This window comes from Uloborus diversus, chromosome 5 (genome assembly GCF_026930045.1).
Source record: "Uloborus diversus isolate 005 chromosome 5, Udiv.v.3.1, whole genome shotgun sequence".
Classification (NCBI taxonomy): domain Eukaryota; kingdom Metazoa; phylum Arthropoda; class Arachnida; order Araneae; family Uloboridae; genus Uloborus; species Uloborus diversus.
In genome coordinates, this window is record NC_072735.1 from 23652086 (window position 1) to 23671364 (window position 19279).

Consider the following 19279-nt stretch of genomic DNA (forward strand, 5'->3'; position numbering starts at 1 on the left):
TGGCCGAAGATGGCTATTTCTAAAAATTGGTATGCATGTAAGACAATCTACAGGGAGACAACAAATAACTTGGACATACATGATGCATTATAATTTTAATGCTAATGAAAATATTACGACCAAACTTCAAAATAAATATGAATACATTATTTCGTTTAATATATTTACAAATTTTCAAAGTGGCTAACGTTAAAATACAGAGCTTTAGACGTGCCACAAAGTTTTCGGCTATGGGTCGCAACTCACTTACTGATATTTTATCCCATTCCTTGCATAAGAATTTCTTTAGGGATGCCGAAGTTTTATGAGGTTTAGCACACATTCGTGCCTCCAAGACCTTCTTGCTTTGTTAAACGGCATCAACGACCCCAATCTGTAATGACTTGGGCTTTGGGGTGGGATACCTGCTGGTGGGAAAACACCACTTGTTTCTGCTGATCAAGGGATAAAGATTAATCTCGAAACATATCTCAAATTCATTTCGGAAGATGTTGTCTTACTGTCTGACCATCGATTACATGGAAAGGCTAATATCCGGTTTATAGGCGGAAATGGACGTATCTATTAGTTTATAGGGATGTTAGTTGGTTTGTTACAGATGTGCACTTATTCCTCTATGTTATTTAGCCTTTAGTTTTGTAAAAATGAAAATTTGCTTTCAGCAACATTTTTTTAATCTAAAGTATATTCGATCTATATTCTCACGGCAAAAATTAAGTGATTTATTTATTCACAACAAATTTTTGAGCTTACCATTTTGCTTTTAGGTTCCTGAACGAAATGAAAATATTTTCTTTTTTTTTGTTTTTTCCATGGTAACGATTTTTGTTTTCCCTTACTTTATTTTAGAGAATGCAATAAATGAATAAGGCATTAGTGACATTTTAAAACGCGTGCATCAAAATCCCATCGTTATTTTCCCTTCTACTGTCCAACCACGGATTGCATGGAATTTTCAAACGTCCAGATAAGACGAATCAATGTGAATAAGAGGGGAAAGTAAAAATTTGATCCGCGTATTCCGCTTATTTGAATGAGACTCTGCTTCTGCAAAAGCTGACATCGATAAAAATAATAGATTCGTCCATTTCCGGCTGTAAAACGGATGTTTGTCTTTCCATACCATCCGTGGTCAGACAGTACCCTGCTAGATTCATTCAGATGGAATAGTCTTTGCTTATCAGATTGCCAAATTACATATAATCCGCGGTCAATACCTTGGTCGCAAAAATTCTTTGGAAACGAAAGATGAATCTTCCGACAGATTCCGCAACTGCACATAGAGCTAAAAGCACTCAAAATGGGTGCAAGACACATTCTCCGGACTTCATTGGAGCCCAAGAATGGCCATCGTGTTTCCCAGATTTGAACCCAATGGATTATTGTGTTTGGTCTATCTTGGAGACGAGGGTTTATGATAAAACTTTGGTATCCTCCAAAAAATCCTTATGCAAGGAATGGGATAAAATGTTAGTAAGCGTGTTGTGGTTCATAGCCAAAAGTTTTGTGAAACGTTTGAAGCTCTGTGTTAAAGCCGAAGGTAGCCCCTTTGAAAATTTGTAAATTATTAGACGAAATAGTGTATTCATATTAATTTTGAAGTTTGGTCGTAATATTTTCATTAGCATTAAAACTATTATGTACTAGTGGTATTCGCACGGCTTTGCCCGTAATAGAAAAATTAAAAGGTCTTTTGGTTCGCCTGTATATTTATAAATAATGTATGGTGAATTTTCTCGCCAATTGGCTTATACCCATGTTACGGTTCCACGTTATGATAATTTCTTATCTCGCCAATTGGCTTGTGCCCATGTTACGGTTCCACGTTATGATAATTTCGTAATTTACTCGTCCATCTTATGATATTTTTGTTCTTACAATTGGAATAGAAAAAGAATCACATCGAATTTTCGAAAAATCGCTTCGAGGTGCACACCCCCATGCTACAAACTAACTTTGTGCCAAATTTCATGAAAATCGGCCGAACGGTTTAGACGCTATGCGCGTCACAGAGATCCAGACATCCTACAGACATCCAGAGATCCTCCGGACAGAGAGACTTTCAGCTTTATTATTAGTAAAGATTATATGTGTCCAAATTATTTCTTGCCACCCTGTAGATAGTGATTTCGTAATATAATTCTTTTCATCAAATTAGGGACACTTTGTTTCATGTAGGGGAAAAGAGAAGCATGTGAACAAGGGGTACATATTTGAACATGGCATGTTTTACAAGGATACCTTGAACTAAAAAATCTTGAAAAATTCTCACATAAAGGCAACATCAGTCCTAACTCTTCGTAAAACTTTTAGAGCAATGAGTCGATTTTTGTTTCTGTGGCAACAACTTCTTTGTTTTGCATGTATTGTAGGTAACGTCATAAAACCAAATAAAACGATTATTAAAAAGCAATTCTTTTACTTGGCACCGCGGCTGTTTAATGAACTAACGGAAGATGTTAGGAATGAGAAGAACTTCAAAAAATATAAACAAAGGGTCAATGAATATATGCAAAAGAACGACATTCTATCAATAATTAACTTTTAGATGATAAAATATACTGACTTGCCAACGGGGGGGGGATTTTGTATTGTATTTTTTTATACTATAGAGTGTTTCAATGCGAGTTATTGTGTTTTTTTTTCTGGAGTCAAACAGTCGAATTATTGTTCTGTGTGAAATATTTATTACTTGTGTAAAATTAATTTATAAATGTTACTGTTTAATACATATTTGTGTTTGTACTCCATATTAAACCAATTAAATAACACTGCGGACAGTGCCTTTGGCGCTCTTTAGTGTTGAATTTACTACTAACTCATGCTGAACTATAATAAAGATTTTCTTAATGTTTTGTTATGACGTTTGTAATTTGTTTTATAATTTGTATGTTTTAACTTAACTTTATTTTATTTTGCTTACTGTTATGTATGTGTGTTTTGTTAATAATAATAATAATTTTATCAGTCTTCATCACGTGAAAACACATTAAACTAACCAGCTACATTTGATTACTGCAAACAATCATATGGACATTCTTAAAAGTTTAAGACAATGTTTAAATTTTTTTATGGCATTAAGAATTCTTTACCTTTGGAAATGAGTCCTAAGGTAGATAATGGGGCACTTGTGAACACAACATCTAGGGCAGATGTGAGCTGCTCCAGGTCTTCTTCATACTATTAATATTTGTGTAGGATATAAAAAGTTAAAAAAAAATGTGGGAACATTCAAAGTTATTTTTTTCTACAATTTATAAATTTATTGTTAATAAAATTAACAACAAATTATTATTTATTTATTTATTGTTACTAAAGTGGTCAACAATTTAGAGTTATTGAACCGCTAAAAATAAAAAGACAAAGTTTATTAATTTTCTTAGAAACTTAAGTTTAAACTCATTATCGAATACAGTATCATAATCTGTATGAAGCTTGACATTAAGATATAGTAAGAACTAAAATTATATAACAAAATATTCGTTGTACTGTGTAGTCAGTTTTTTTTTCTTGTCTATCCAGGGATCAGAACATGCTACAAAACTTAAAATTTGACAGTGAGAAGGTATATTTGGGATACAATATTTGTCTTACAGACACATGTCTGTTTCAATCGAACTGACACACGATATTTTTTGGCTTTAAAAAATTTATATATTTTTTTGAAAATAAAGGAGCGAAAAAAAAAATGTTCACATGTGCCTCCCTCTTTTCCCTACTACGAGAAAATAATCTTGATTTCTGCCGTTTAAGAGAACCAACGTGGTATAGAGAAAGCAGTTTTAACATATGTTTTAAAATTTAATTTCAATTAAATTTTTTTTCCTTTTATAAATCGAAGAGAATACACATTCTATCAATATTCAGCTCTGTCTTCTATATATACAAGCAAATTTCCGGAAACAAATATTGAAATATTACCCGAATTAAAATTCATTGATCCTAAAATGATTCTTTATAAATCATTTTCAGGTCTCCTAAGACTTCGACTGAAAAAATGGCATTATAAAAAATAGGGTGATCCAGTGATTGTCCACTGGAGCATAAAACTATAAATAAGAATAAAGGTTTTAGATATTCTTCATCTGATTGCTGGAACTAATTCCAGCATCCCATTAAATACTAAGTTATAGTTTATAAGTGTGACTAAAGTTTTGATTGGAGGTTTGGCGGTTTACTTATAAAGCCACATATAAATTTTTAATAAAGTCATTTTTCTTACCAATCAAAATTGTTATCAGATGAAAAGTTAAATCGTATTTCTCGAGGTAAAATTTAATTATACAGATTCCTTTACTGAGGTATGCTGATCCATGTTTGTTCAAAGTAAATAAAAAATTTGCATTCAATAACTAACAATTTATGCTGGGATTAAGGGGTAGTAAATTACCGATTGTCTAAAAGGCTATCTTAGCCAGTAATTGACCTAAACGTTCAAATAATGAACTTATGTTCATTTTGAAGCTTTTTTTTTTTCTAAAACCAAAGTGATTACAAACATTTTTGTGCTTAAGAAAAAACATCATCGAATTTTAAATCAGAAAAAATTATGTTTACTAGTAATTGACTAGCGCGATTGACTAATCAATGCTTTAGGTGTAGAGGAAGCTCGGTATTGGTGTGGTTCAAAAATACATGTTAAAAAAAAGTTTCTCCTAGATAACGCGTCACCCCTCAATATTTTTACACTTGTGGATAGCAATATACTGGAAGAATTTTAGCTTCCTATTTCAACTGAAAGAGGGTGCTCAACGCCCTCCCCCAAACTTCAATAGTATGGGGAGGGGGGTTAAAAAATACAATCGACTCCCGCTACAACGCGATCCGACTTACGCGAAATGGCTATAACGCGAATTTTTCACGAATAACGAATTTTAGAGCTAATGCGAATTTTTCGCCCACAACGTGAATTTTTTTAGAAGGGAGTATCAGCTTCGTTATTGGCTACTAAATATTGATTTCGTGAATGTTATTACGTCCCTTTGAGCATCACTGACAGCCAAAGATCCCACGCCAAACTAGTCTAGTGCGTCAAATAACCATAATGGCACCTTAGTGTCACCTTCATCTAAAGTTTGAAAATGTGAAGAAAAAGAAAGTTTCTGATAAAAAAATTTAAACAGCCTAAGATTCTCGATATGCTTGAACAATTACAAAACGTCGAAGGTAGCGCGACAATAAGTATGAGTGAATCTTCCATATGTACAATTAAAAGTCAAAACAAAAAGCTGTCCGTAAAAGTTTAGAACTTAGTTTCAATATTGAAGCTTGCAGAGCAGTCTAGCAAAGTAAAAATTATGAAAATGGAAGCTACGCGCTCTTGCGTTGTGGATTAATAAAAAGATCATGTAGAGGAGATGTAGCCACAAGTTGAAATGATTTAAATAAAAGGTGAAGCGTATTTAAAAATGTATTAGATAAGAATAACGATAAGATCTTTGAGCATAAATCATCACTAGTATCCTCATTTTTTAAGTCGTAAGTATTGCTACTGTATCTACTGTACAGTACTATTTTGTGCATCATTTTAATTTTATTGCATGCAGTGCGTACCGTGTTGTTTTATTTTAAATCTTTTATTCCTATTGGTCATTCATTTTGTGCACCTTAAGTATTTCATGTTGAAAATCAGTTTTTTTATTTTTTAAATACAGTAAAATTTAGTTCTTTATGGAAGAAACTGTAATGGTTAAGGAATGCTTTAGAGCAGTTTGAGGGGTGTTTATAAGTGCCTAAAAGTATTTTTTATGCTTTAAGAAATTTGTATGCATATATTTTTCCACAACGCGAAATTTCAACTTACGCGAGGAGTCTTGGAACGCATCCCTCGCGTAAGTCGGGACTCGACTGTACATCGAACTGGAAAAACAATGCTACATACAGTTGGCTCTCTGTTTAACGACTTTCAAGGGACCACAAAAAAACGTCCTTAAGTAGAAAGCGTCCTTTAATAGAATGTTTTTAACACTATAGTGGAACATCTGGGACCGTGAAAAGCCGTCTTTAAACAGAGAAAGTCGTTAAATAGAGCGCCTTTGAACAGAGAGCCTACTGTATTATAATATACACTAGAAATATGCATATACATTGCAATAAAATAATTATTTACTAAAAACAGCTGGGGAAATTAAATATTTCTCAATTTGTGGCATTTTCTATGATACGCCTAATCTTAAATTAAGGGGTCATTGAGTACCGTCTTACAATTTGAGTAAGAAGCTAAAACTTTTACAGCGTAATACTATTAGTACACTGTTAAAACCGGAGGAGCCAGATAGGTGCGATTTTCCGCCTTAGGGTGCAAAGACGGAGCCATAGAGAGTCACAGAGGCTAGGAAATATTGTTCCGATATCTTTTAGCACCTCAGTAGATGAAAGAAGGTAATGAAGAGCCATCAGCTCACGCAGTAGCCAATAGCGACTCTTTTCCTCCGCAAAGGTGCCTCGCTGGCACATGCGCTGTGCGGTCCGGCACAAGTTCAATTCAGCCACTTTAATGGCGGATGACGATGCAGCAACGTAGTTGTTGGTACATGAAATTTTCACATTGAATTGACAACTAAACTGGATTAAAATTCAACATTTCTGGGACAAACCTTCAAAACCTTGCGTAAGTACAGTCATTTAATCATGGTATAACATTTAAGGCTTTCCAACAGGCTTTTAGTGTTTTCAGAGTCGAGTTTCAACAAAGTAAACTGAGTACTACTTCTTGTTTATAGTTAACTGTTTTAACATAGTGATGTATGGCTTTTTCTATCATGTGTACTAATATATGCTGTTACTTCCTTGTCGCGTCAGCGGTCTCGTGGATTTTCCCCAAAATGTTTATTGTTAGCAATACGAAATAATTAATAAGTAACCGTTAAGAAAATTTAGCGATGTAACTTAACTGCTGCAGCAGATACACTAAATGTCTTTATCTTCTCAATAAAACAGCTGCGTAGACGTAGCAAAGGAAAAAAAAAAGACGCTTGGAAAAGAAATCTCTCTGTGTGTTTCATGCCATGACTCATTACGTAAAAATATTTCGTTTGTGTTATTTCAAAAAAAAAAAAAAAAAAAAACGAATGCATTGTCTAGACGCGTTTATTATTTTTTTCTAATTTCTGTTTCCAATGTTTTTTTATTATGTGGGATGCCAAAATATTGTTTTGATTTTAATATCAAAATAGTTCCTATTTAAAAAAGAAAAAAAAAGTGCTTTTTTAGATTACTTATGTTCAAATAGGACATTCAAATGTCGAACCATATATGTATACGTATCAATATGTTACTCTTGATTAAAATATTTTAAACGTTTATGAAACGCCTGCAATTTATGAAACGATTTGATTTTCCCGTGATTGTAATATAACTGAAAAATTTGAATGTGTCCGTAAATTATCCATAGATGCCTACATTCTTAATTTTTGGTATTATGCTGTAGTAAATGTCAATATCCATTTAAAACTACAGAGCAATTCAAGGGTTTTTATGAGAGTTAGAACTCGGATAGATTAATTGAAGTCATGAACGCTTCTAAATTATGTTGGAAAGTCTGAAATGTGATCAAATGCCTTAAATGACAAATTTTAACCCAAAATCAATTCAATGTGAAAAACGTACCAAGACTTTGTATATCATAAACACAAACAATAAACACAATAATATTCAAAAATGCACACAATACGGGGGAGGGAGGGAGGGAAGACGATGTATTGTAGAAATCAGTAACGGTGCCATTTATCTCTCTAAAGGTTCCTTCTTTTCACCGCCGCTGTCTGTCTTTTAAAAGGTGCCCGTTTTTCACCCTAATAAGAGGTGCGATTTCGGCTCCGTATTGGGTGCCGCTGGTGAACAAGCGTTTCACCCCTGAAAGGTGCCGAACGCAACCTGTAGTTTTAACAGTGTAAGTGTAAGAAACATAATGGATGTCCTGGACTCGAGCTGAAAAAAAGTTGTTTTGAACCTCCCTATGTACTTTTCTCCGCACGCACCCCACCTCTTAGCCGTAGGCCTTAGGTTCCACCGCCCGGGGGGTCCGCGTAGCGGGCCCCCCGCACGGCTGAGTGCGGCGGTCGATAGTCGTATCATGCTACGGACGCGCTTGGTACTTATTGCGCCGGGGAAGGTCCCCGTGCTGGGCGTCAGCCCAGCTGGGAGTTTACCCCTTAATGTGTGGGTCTTGCTCACCGTGAGATACTACAAATACAAATACAAAAGTGACGACCAGCAACAGGCTCTGGGCCCAGCTAGACTGGTCCTAGTCAATTTACAATCCCCAGTGAAGATCAATGGCCCTCTTAAAACTGTCTACTCCTTTGCTCATTACCACCTCTTCCGGTAAGCTGTTCCAAGATTCCACTACCCTGCTAAAATAATAATTTTTCCTAATATCCATGTTAGCCTGAGATTTAAATAGCTTAAAACAATGACCCCTTGTCCTGTTTTCAGTGCTAAACTTTAGCCCCGTAACATCTTTCGTTTTAATAAATTTAAACAGCTGAATCATGTCCCCTCGGTCTCTTCTTTGCTCAAGACTGTACATTTTAAGCCTTCTAAGCCTGGAATCATAATCTAAGTGGGAAAGAATTATTAAATAACCACTTCTTTTTCCTCCGTGCAGGTTTCTGCTGCGACTCGTGGGGGGCTCCCTTCCCCCTGCGGACCCACCACGGCGTCCACCATCGGTGTGCTCATGGAGAACGTGGATCTGGTGAACCGCCAGTTCCTGCGCCACCTGGAGTCGGTAGGCGGCGGCGGCGACAGCAGCTACGACTCGCCGCCCTACCCGGATCAGGAGAACGTGACCAGGGCGCACCGCCACCGCAGCGGCGGAAGGCGGCGTTCCGGCGGCGGCCGGTGCGTGCAGCAGCAGGTGGGTCCTTTCGAAAAGATCCATACATGAACCCCTTTAGAGGACATGCCGACTTATCCGACATTTTGGTTCCAATATCGGTTAGGATCCAACACTGTTTCTAGTATTTATAAATACGTTATAATATTTGCTGGTTGCTATGTCGTGAAACAATTGATGATAAGTTTAGTAAAATGTCACTTAAAGTAAATATAGAAAGATAACTTAATTCTCAAATTCAGCAAAAATAATTCAGGAAATGGTTACTGTAATGAATGTCGTTTCCAGACCTAATTTGTTTTTAACTGGCATTACTTAAATCTTTTTCATTTACACAATAAAATAAACAAACATCGACCAGCAACTCAGCTAAAGCTTGGGCACCAGTTTTCTGCAACGAGACTTTTTTACAAAAACTAATTTTGTGCCCTTGCAACTTTGGAACCAAAATGCCGGATGAGTCAGCTCTCCTTATATAGTGGCCTTAAGTTGCCTAAGAGCAACAGTATGATATACAGGTGTCCAGTAGCATAACTATGGGGTCTAGCGCCCCTGGCGAACGAAAGAAGTTGCGCCCCTCCCCCCAGGGGCATCCACATGGAAAGTCATCGGAGATCATTGTGACCTCTAAAAAAAGAAAAATTTTTTTTGGAACATTTTTATTAATTGATTCGACAAATAGGATGCAGCATTGTAATTTTTTTTTCTTATTTTCTTTTTTTAGAATTGTTTCCAATGATGCCCAATGTTCCTTCTCATTAGATGTTATGTATGTGTAATGTGTATACGTATATATACCTCCTCTAGCTCTTATTCTTGCAAGTTTTTTTTTTAAATTTTTTAAAGCATTTTTCAAATTCATTAATTAAAAAAAGAACAACAAAATTCTTTTTTTAATCAGTCGAAATGCCGCCCCCCGGGCTGCTGCGCCCCTGGCGAGAGCCACTCCTGCCAACCCCTAGTTACGCTACTGCAGGTGTCCTTCGTATAACACAGTTAATTCGTTCCGGGTAGTATCGAAACCGTGTTATACGAGACTTTATTAAAAATAACATTTTTACTTATTTTCAATACTAATTATGTACACTGTCAAAAAAATCCCTTTTTATACGCTAAATTTTCCCTCATTTTGCGACGAGAAATATCTGTCTTTCGAAAAACGGTATTTATCTGTCATTTACGGCGCGCGCATGCGTAGTTGACATTTTTATCGTTCTTCACTTGAGAGCCGGAGAGCCCGCCAAAGCCAAACGTCTGCCGAAGAGCTGATATCGGCAATGTGAATTCGGGACTTTAAAAATAATCGTCAGCTGGACCAATTTATTCGTATAGTTATTGCGTGAGTACTTATTTTAGAATTTGATTCCATAAATATGTATTCTTCCTCTTTACTTGAAAGCAGTACGTAATATAGATTGAAAAAAAAAAGTTTCTTAAATTCGAAGATGAGTTTACGCCGCCATATTTAAATTTGTATTAAAACAAAGCTTCTATGCAGGAACATAACAGGGCTTATGCGAAGCTTCAAAACGTACTTTTATTTGGGCTTACTGAAAAAGATTTGCATTAAACCTTAAGGATTGTTTTGGAAGTCAAATCGGGGTTGAGACCACGATATTTCCATATTAAAAATCTTTACGTAAATTGATTTTACAGTAGCGAGACGAAAATGTTCCTTTTGTAAACTTTCCAATAAGCCTTGAGAAAGGTTTTTGTTGAAAAATTTCAATAAAAGCAGTGTAATTTCGTTTTAATAAAAAGTTGTCTTTTTTGAAACTGATAATGCAAATTCGTATTATGCTATTAAGAGAAGAAATCTTTGTTTATATTACTTGAAATATTTCAAGTAATATAAACAAAGATTTAATTAATAAGTAAATTTGAACGAACCTTTTAAATTTCTCTATCGATGAAAAATATTTTTCTTGTGTTATGAAATTTAAAATATTCTGTATCATAGAATTTGATTCTTATTTTCATTTTTAATTCACAGGCCCGGATATGTAAATTTTGTACCCCCCTGCCAAAAATCAGTAGGGCCCTAACCGCCCACTAAGTTGCTCTATTCCTAGACTTGCCAGATTTGTGAAATGTTCAACCGGGACACCGCAATACCCCCCCCCCCCCGGCCCGAGTACTCAAAAGGGAACCAGGGGGTGATCGTAAACTCAAGTAAAATGTCAAGAAGACAGTGAAATTTTCAGAAACTTGTAAAAGAAAGCTCCGCCCCCCCCCCGAAAAAACTTTTTGAAATATGCTAGCAAAAACTATTGAAAATAAACATTTTAAAAGTTTTTTTTTTTTTAAATAACTTTTTAGCTTTAGAATATGTTGTCAGCCCAAAATTTTTGGAAACTTTGGATCACAAACACCCCTGAAGGGAACATACCCCTTGGCTGGTTTTTAGCGTGTTTTAGATGGTAGTTTGGTAGTTCATTCTCAATGCTATGAATAAATAATGATTATGAGCGTAAACCAGGGGTAATAATGAAGGACACAAGCAGATATAAATGTAAACATTTTATTTCTTACATGTTAATATTTGTTGCTTACTTTAGTAAGAAAAAATACTTTGAATGAGGAATAAAAACTTGAAAAATATTCGCATGAATTTTTCATTTGCTTGGAATTTTTTTAGAAACTCTTTTTTTCATTTTAATGTTGTTAAAATCCCTGTTGTTAAAAGCTGATTCGATAGCTGTTTTACAAGTTTATGTTTCAAATGACAAAATAATTATCCAAAATAATCCTTCACGGTATATTATTTTTAGACTTTTTTGGTCATTAATCAAATTTATGTTTTTCCGGGACCTGAAGTAAACTGGCCGGGACACCGGGATTTTGCCTGAAATCTGGGACTGTCCCGGTCAGGACGTCTAGCAAGCCTATCTATTCCCCCCTCCCTCCAAGAGTAATTGTTATGTATGTTTTTAACTGCTTCAATATTTCTACTTAAATTTTCATTTATTTAAATGTTTTATTTATTATTTCTTATTATTGTTTAAAGGTTTTTAACTTGTTTAAATGCTTCTGGGCAGCTGTGTGCAGTTTTTATCCTGATTTTTAAAAACGCATTATATTAATAAGTTATATCAGCAAGAAAACAAGTGTCTCGTAACTTTAAATTATCCCCTCCCCCCCCACCTTTCTTGCTTATGTGCTTTAGTAGTATGTGATGAGTTTAAATTTTTCTCACATTTGTACCAAAGCATTGAAAAATATATTGACCTGTTAAAAGACTTGATTGCAGATTTTAATAATTTATTTTGTAATTATTTATTTATTTGGCTTCTTGGGATGTGGTCCCCTCTGAGGCGTGCCCCTCCCCCTTTTCCCTCTTGCTGTGGGATCTATAAATAGGTAGATCCGGGCCTGGCAATTCAAGCGAGGGTGTTATTTTTTAAATTATTAGACTTGCTGAAAATGAATATAGCTAATACAAATGTCTTTTTACTGTTTGTGATTAAAGCTTTTAACAAGAGAAACTTTCTGTTTTTAATATTTTTATGAAGGATTGAATAAATATAATTTCTGTTTTGTTGCGTTAATTTCAGAGCTAGAAGCCATCAACACTTAAATATCTTTGCCTCAATAACAACTAATAATTTTTCGTGTTATAGTAAAATTGCAGTTGGAAATCATACAGTATATTAATTTGAAACAAATGGAATTCAGTTCAAATGAATTAAATTTCATGTAGCATTATTTTTGGTTTCAAAACTTGGTTTCAGAAATTTGCGTGTTAAAACAAATATGCATACGTAGGTGAAAGTTCGAATTAGGAATAATTGTTTATGTAATCGAATGGAGTAATAATTAGAATAGAAATAGTACTAGTTAGAAAGTTATATAGCATTTTAAATAAAAATAAAATTGTAGCTAAACCAATTAGAAAAGTTCCATTTCAGCCAACAATTCCACTGTTATAAAACATTACTATTTGTGTTGTGATATTTTTTAGAATGTTTGGGGAAAATTTTTTTGGGGTTAATATCCAAACCCCTTTTTCGCCATATGTTGATTATTGCTTTTTGCATTGAAGTACTTTGCTAGCTTTTTTAATATTCAAATTTATGAAAAAACCAGGTAATGTAATGTTGAAACAGCATTAACTGAATATTTAGAATTTTAGCATCATTATAGATTTTTAACTAGGGAGGCACCGAAAATTCGATTTTAGTCTTACAACACATTGATATTATATTAACCTTACTATAACTAATTCATTTGAATATGAAACATTAACAAGAAAAATAAGTTCATATTATACTATCAATTGTTCAAAAGTCAATTTAACTGCTAATTTTGTCTCTATTAAATATGCTGCCGAAAAAAAACTTCATTTCGTAAATAGTAGAAAAGGTGATATATGGAAGAATCACTTAGTGTTTTAAATTTGGCAGTGTTTTAATTTTTGAAGTTTTACAGTCGTAGGAAATATTAAGTAGAGATGTATCAAATATCGTTTTGGTAGAGTACAGAGTACTCGACCAATTATGTTTTGAATGAACCATTGACATACAACGTGATAAATTTTGAATTCATATGAAAAGTTATACAGATCTCCATATAATAGTTTTCAAAACTAATTCCAGCTAAAATTCAATTTTATTTAAAACATTTTGTTTATGTAAAAAAATTTTACAAAAAAGTTTTTTTTAATTAAAAACAAATAAATGAAAGATATGATTAATCGAGTTGGAATTAATACGAATTATATGAATCTGTTACAGTTCTAGTCATCTGCCAAGCATGAATAATGTTTTTAAGCAAATAAAACAGTGTTAAAAACACAAATGTTCAGGAGCACTGCTGACACTTGTTGCGGCGTTACAAGCAATGCTTTTTTCAATTCACAAAAGGTAAGCTTATGGATGTAAAGACTTGTATCCATTTTTTTTAATTTGTTGTTACAAAATACTTGTACTTTTTTATTAATTGAAAAATGTGTATTGAACAATATATTTAATTTTTTACAACTACCGGGTATTGGCAGAGTCAATGGCATACATAGCAACCTCGCGAGGAGATGGCACACGTTCTAAAATAATAAAAAAAAAATTGTTAAAAATTAAAAAAATTCATATGGAACTAGTGATGTAAAATACCCAGGTATTTATTTTTAGGGGTAAATATCCAGGGTATATACCAGGGTAAATATCCAGGGTATAAAAAATTTATTTCAAAAATTTATATTCAACTAAAATACTTTTCTGTATGTATTCCAACAGGGTCTATTCCAAAAGTTATGCAAGTTTTTTTTAAAAGAATTTATTGAACAGATTTGCACAAACATCTAAAATTCTTCAATGTAAGGTCCTTGGGCTTCTGCACATTTCTTACATTGTCTCTGCCATTACTGGTACGTGATCTGAAAGGCATTTTTGGGGACCTCCCCTGAGGTCTTTGTCACGGCTGATTGGATCTCTTGAGGGGATGAAAAATGTGTTCATTTCAGGCCTGCCTTAATCCGAGGGAACAAAAAGGAGTCTGTTGGGGTGACGCCAGGACTATGGGGGGCTGGAACAGTGTCTTCACCTAGTGTTTAGCCAGGAACTCGCGGATTCTCAGCACGTTATGGCAAGGTGCTTCGACACGAACTTGCCTCACACTTTTCTCATCGCTAAATCTTGAGTAATAAGAAACCCAGCAGTAGACGACATGTTCAGTTCATTTGCAACCATTATAGTCAATCGAGGATCAAAGTCCAACATTTGAGGAATATGAGCCGCATTGTTGTCGGTTTTGCTGGTTGACGGCCACCCAGTGTGTTGCTCATCTTGAACCTCTTCCCGGCCCTCTTCAGAGGTCTTTAACCACCTCAAAACTTGTGAATAGGACAGAGAAGAGTCCCCGTAAATCTCATGAAGCATTTTGTTAGTCTCCTCAAGAGATTTTGTTGGTTACGCAACAAAACTTAATCACGTGCCATTTTTCCCGTGTCACGGTCGATGCGCAGAGGTTAACTTACGTCCGGCCACTTCCACAGCTCGGAGAACCCCGAGACTGGTTTTCCGGAACACCTTACGGTCCCCCTCACCTAAACCAAGTAGTTTCATTATACTCCGACCAATAAAAGCGGCCTGGAAAAAATCATTGCATTACTTTCAGAATACACCTTGTATAACCAACCATATACAAAACAATAAATTTTTGCCCAAAAATTGTATTTTGATCACATATTTAAAGAATTATTGTGTGAAATCTAAACAATCTAATATGATATTCACATAAAATGTGTTGGATACGCTTAATCAATGTTGATAGCCAAATTTCAGATAGAATTCTACAAAACGTAAAAAGCTTAACTGATTACAAAAAAAGCAAACATCTTCTCCAATTATGTCATTGAAAAGAAAGATTCTTTGGTTCACGATATGTTTCTTTCATAATCTCATCAAGTCTTTCAATAAAAAATATTATAAACTGTGTAAAACATATTTATCCATCAGTTTTACTAATTATTTCATATTTAGATTTAAAAAAAAAAATTCTCATTCATTTTTGGCATTTTTTGTAAAATACCCAGTTTTTGGGTATTTACCCAGGCCTTGGGTAAATACCCGGGTAAATACCCAAAAAAAATTTACCTACCCGCTGGGTATTTACCAGATCCACATCACTATATGGAACCGGGTAGGGGGTCAAAGAAATCTATGTACTTTACTGAGCTGAGAGCCTCATCAAAAATTTTCCAAGTGCTCGGTATGTCTCTATTAAAAACTCAAAATTTTCTTAGAAAAAATGAGTCTATTATTTTTTAAACAATTTAATATTAAAATGAAACTATCAAGAACTATTTGTGCTAAAAAGTTGATTATTTACATATTGATAACCTATGTTTTAGATTTTCTCGACATTGATGATGTCTAAAATTCTTGATCTGTTAACACCTTTCTTAGGATGTTTTGGTAAGTTCATATTATATTTACGTTGGAACTCAGCACCAAAGTTGGACAATGTCTGAAAACAAATGCCCACAACATGAATGGACCATAAGCAAATGTGCCAATGGGGTCGCTCCCAAAATTTTAAAAATATTTTTTTCTAAAAGAGCATGCTTAAAAACATAGGATCTGACCACTTTTTTAAATACATCATTTCAAGGTTTAATATTTAAACAAAATTATTTTAATCATTGCACAGATTCAATTATATATTTTTTCGCTTCTGCTCATGACACCACAAATGATAAAATGCCATCCACTGATGCCATTAGCGTAGAGCGCAATATTTCGTTTGCATCTTTACGCACATGTACTGGCACTGACATGGTTGATAGCAAGCATAGAGCGCAATATTCAATTCGCTTCTGATTTATCATAACCTGGAAATGTAGTAGACAGTAAGCGTCAGCATTCAGTTAGCCCTGGAGTACGTGCCAAAGTTGTTTTTTTGCTCATTCTATCAACTTCAGTGACTAAACATAGTACTTTTGACTGATGGAAACAACCACATTCCGAAATTTATTTTCGGAGTTTGTGCATTTAAATTCCATCAATTTGCAATCAGGCAAATTGATAGTGACCCAGTCCGACTTCATATTTAAAAGATGGGTGAAATACTCCTTACATTTCTAACTAAGCCAGATAGATATCAGAAAAGTCATTTTTAACTCTAAGGCTCTAACTAACTAAACTTATGAAAATGAATGGAATGAGTTAAAATTTCACTTTAATGATGTCTATTGAATATTTACAATTAAGAAAAGCATGTCCAATTGTCCATAGTGAAAAAATTTGTTCTAATGTGACTTAATTTTATTCTTCTGTGATCAAAATTCATATGAGCTCAATAAATAATTTAAAAAAAAAATTGTTAGTAGTTTTATCAAAAGTGTTTCTGGGTTGCGTCACAACTTGTTTTTTAATTTCAATTTTGATATCACAAATAGTTAATACCTCATACTTTCCTGTCTTCTAGGGTCCTTAAAGATGAGGGATTGCTTATTTTTCTCTTATCCACACTGATTTTCCCTTCCGCTATTAACTTGTCTCAATTATGAATATTTGGGTGTTTCGCCAATCTTCCAAGAGTAAAATTCTACTTGAATCACCACTCATTTTCCGGATCGCGAATTTATCAAATTCAAATACACCGATTGGGAAATAATGTATAATTTCGGACTTGGAGCATTAGTTATTCATCCATTTGTGTTATAAGCGATGTTTTTGGACATGGTCGGATTTCAGAGTTGGTTACAACATTGACTTCATTCAAATTGGTCTAATGCATGTCACTATGAGTGAATCTATACTGAAATTAAAATAAAATGTTTCATTTGGATCTTTGGTGAGTGCTTCTTGGGAAAACTTAATGGCTTAGAAAAATGAAATTTGGTATGCACATTGCACATGCAATTTTTGTCCGACGATGAGCAACTCGTCATTCTATTTCTGATTAACTACTCTCAGTATCTCGAATCTTCCTTTATATCAAAGTTTTCATTTGGTCCCAAAATAATTTAATGTTTTCAATACAAAGTTGTCTTTGTATCTCGAATGTACTCTTTTTCTGTCGAACTTTTTACAAAAAAATTAGTTTTCATTTTAGGCGGAAAAATGCAGTATAAGTAAGAAATTTCTTCCCCCTCTTAACTCATTGCTTTGCTTATCAACTTGCTTGAGATTGATCATTTATCCAGTAGTGCTCCTTAAGGCGCATAGTGTTGCAAGATTGCCGATATTTTTTGCCGTGGCTGACGGTTCAAAATTTTATTGCTGACTAGTCTTTGAGAGAATTAAAATTTTAATCAAAATTGAAAACAGTTTTTTCTGGATGACTCAAAGAATCTGCTTTTAGAACAAAAAGACTTTTGAAGAAATAAGATTGATCAAGAGAAAAAAAATTGAGCCCACAGCATACAAATTTAATGACACACATTTTAAAATGTGATAAAAAACCTAAGCAGTCGAAACTAACTTCCTTTTTCAGAGTATCTTTTTAATTATCCTTTCTGTAAAAATATTTCTACGTTGTGCTTATATTTAATTTTGTCCCACCTATAAGTGTTATAGTTTATCCAATATGCACTGTTCTTGAAAAAGAAAATACAAATTATTCTTTAAAAGACTGAGAAAGGAACTTCCGATAACTCAAACTACCGAGTATTCAAACGTTTTAGCTGTCTCTAGGGACTTTGAGTTATTGAGAGTTGACTGTAATGAGAAAAAAGTAATTTAATGATGCACGTGATTTTTTATGAGTTTTTATCCAATAGAACCTGAGCTCGATTTTACTAGCCTTCTAATTGTTAAGAATCTTTTAACAATGAAATTTTCCCCAAGAATTCGGTGTTTCATACCTTTTGCCGGTACAAAATTTCCTTCTCCTTTTTCTCAGTTTCAACAAACTTACCGTTTAATACATTTAAGGGGGAGAAAATTTTAAATATCAGTAAAAAGAAAAAGAATGAATTCAATTCAGGGTTAGAAAAAAATATACATTGTTGTGAGTTCATCCTATGTATATGGCGGTTCAAAACGAGATAGACTTAAGAAGGAAATAATATGTGAATGTATTTTCTTTTCTTTCTTTCTTTTTTTTCTGATAATTGCTAATGCATCTTAATTTTTTAAAGCTGCTCTCATACACCCTGTATGAACTGGATAGAACATGTGTAATATGCAGTCTGCTGAACAAAAATCTCACTAATTGGGCAGTCTATATGACATTCAGTTTTTAAAGATATATACTTTTTGCTATGACTCAGAAAAAAAGTATTCTTATTGTTAGATAGGTTCAGATAATAAATCACTAAGTAGAAATGATCTTATTCTCGCACTTAACTTGTAGAAGGGACCTATACTACTTTCTGCTTATTTTCTGGCTCTGCAAGTACAGGGTAGACAAGCAAGGGTAGGAATTCTCCTAAAAATCCTAAATTTTCATTTTATTCCCTGTTTGCACACAAAAAAAAATTCAACCCAGAATTGAAACTTTTCATGATGATATGCCTATAATTGTAGGATAGAATAAACTTGGTAGACGCTAAGAAATTTTCTCTAAAAAAAGAAGAGAAAAACCTATGCTGCTGCTGTTTCTTTTTTCTGGTGAGGGGGGGGGGATGCAGTTAACCAAAACAAATGCTCAATATAAAGCTGTTTGTTTTATCTATATACTTTGTAACTCGTGCATTCATTTATCTTCTGCAAAAAATATATAAAAACAAAATAGTAAAGAAAATAAAAACAGCTGTGCAGCAAATGTTGCAGAAAAAGAGTTAAGGGAAAGGAATAGAATATGATATTTCTGATTTTTCTCTTTTCAAAAGAAATGAAAAATGGGGGCGTATTCCCTCCTTCTCTCAAATTGCAGTTTTGTGGTTGAGGGGAGGGGAGTGAAGAGTATTATAGCTTATTGAAATAAAATAAATATAATGAGTTGAGTTAGAACCCAACTATAAACACTTGGATCAAAAAATATATTTAGATCAAAGTT

At 33.9% G+C, this 19279-nt stretch overlaps 1 protein-coding gene across 2 annotated transcripts in view; it reads left to right on the forward strand.

The window, feature by feature from the left end:
- LOC129222708 (pancreas transcription factor 1 subunit alpha-like) overlaps positions 1 to 19279 on the forward strand; it is a 51473-nt gene that overhangs the window by 7404 nt on the left and 24790 nt on the right. For both annotated transcript variants that reach the window (XM_054857238.1, XM_054857239.1), the window contains exon 2: positions 8609 to 8860. In XM_054857238.1, coding sequence (XP_054713213.1) covers positions 8681 to 8860 — 180 coding nt within the window. In that variant the 5' untranslated portion in view covers positions 8609 to 8680. The remainder of the gene's footprint in view (positions 1 to 8608; positions 8861 to 19279) is intronic.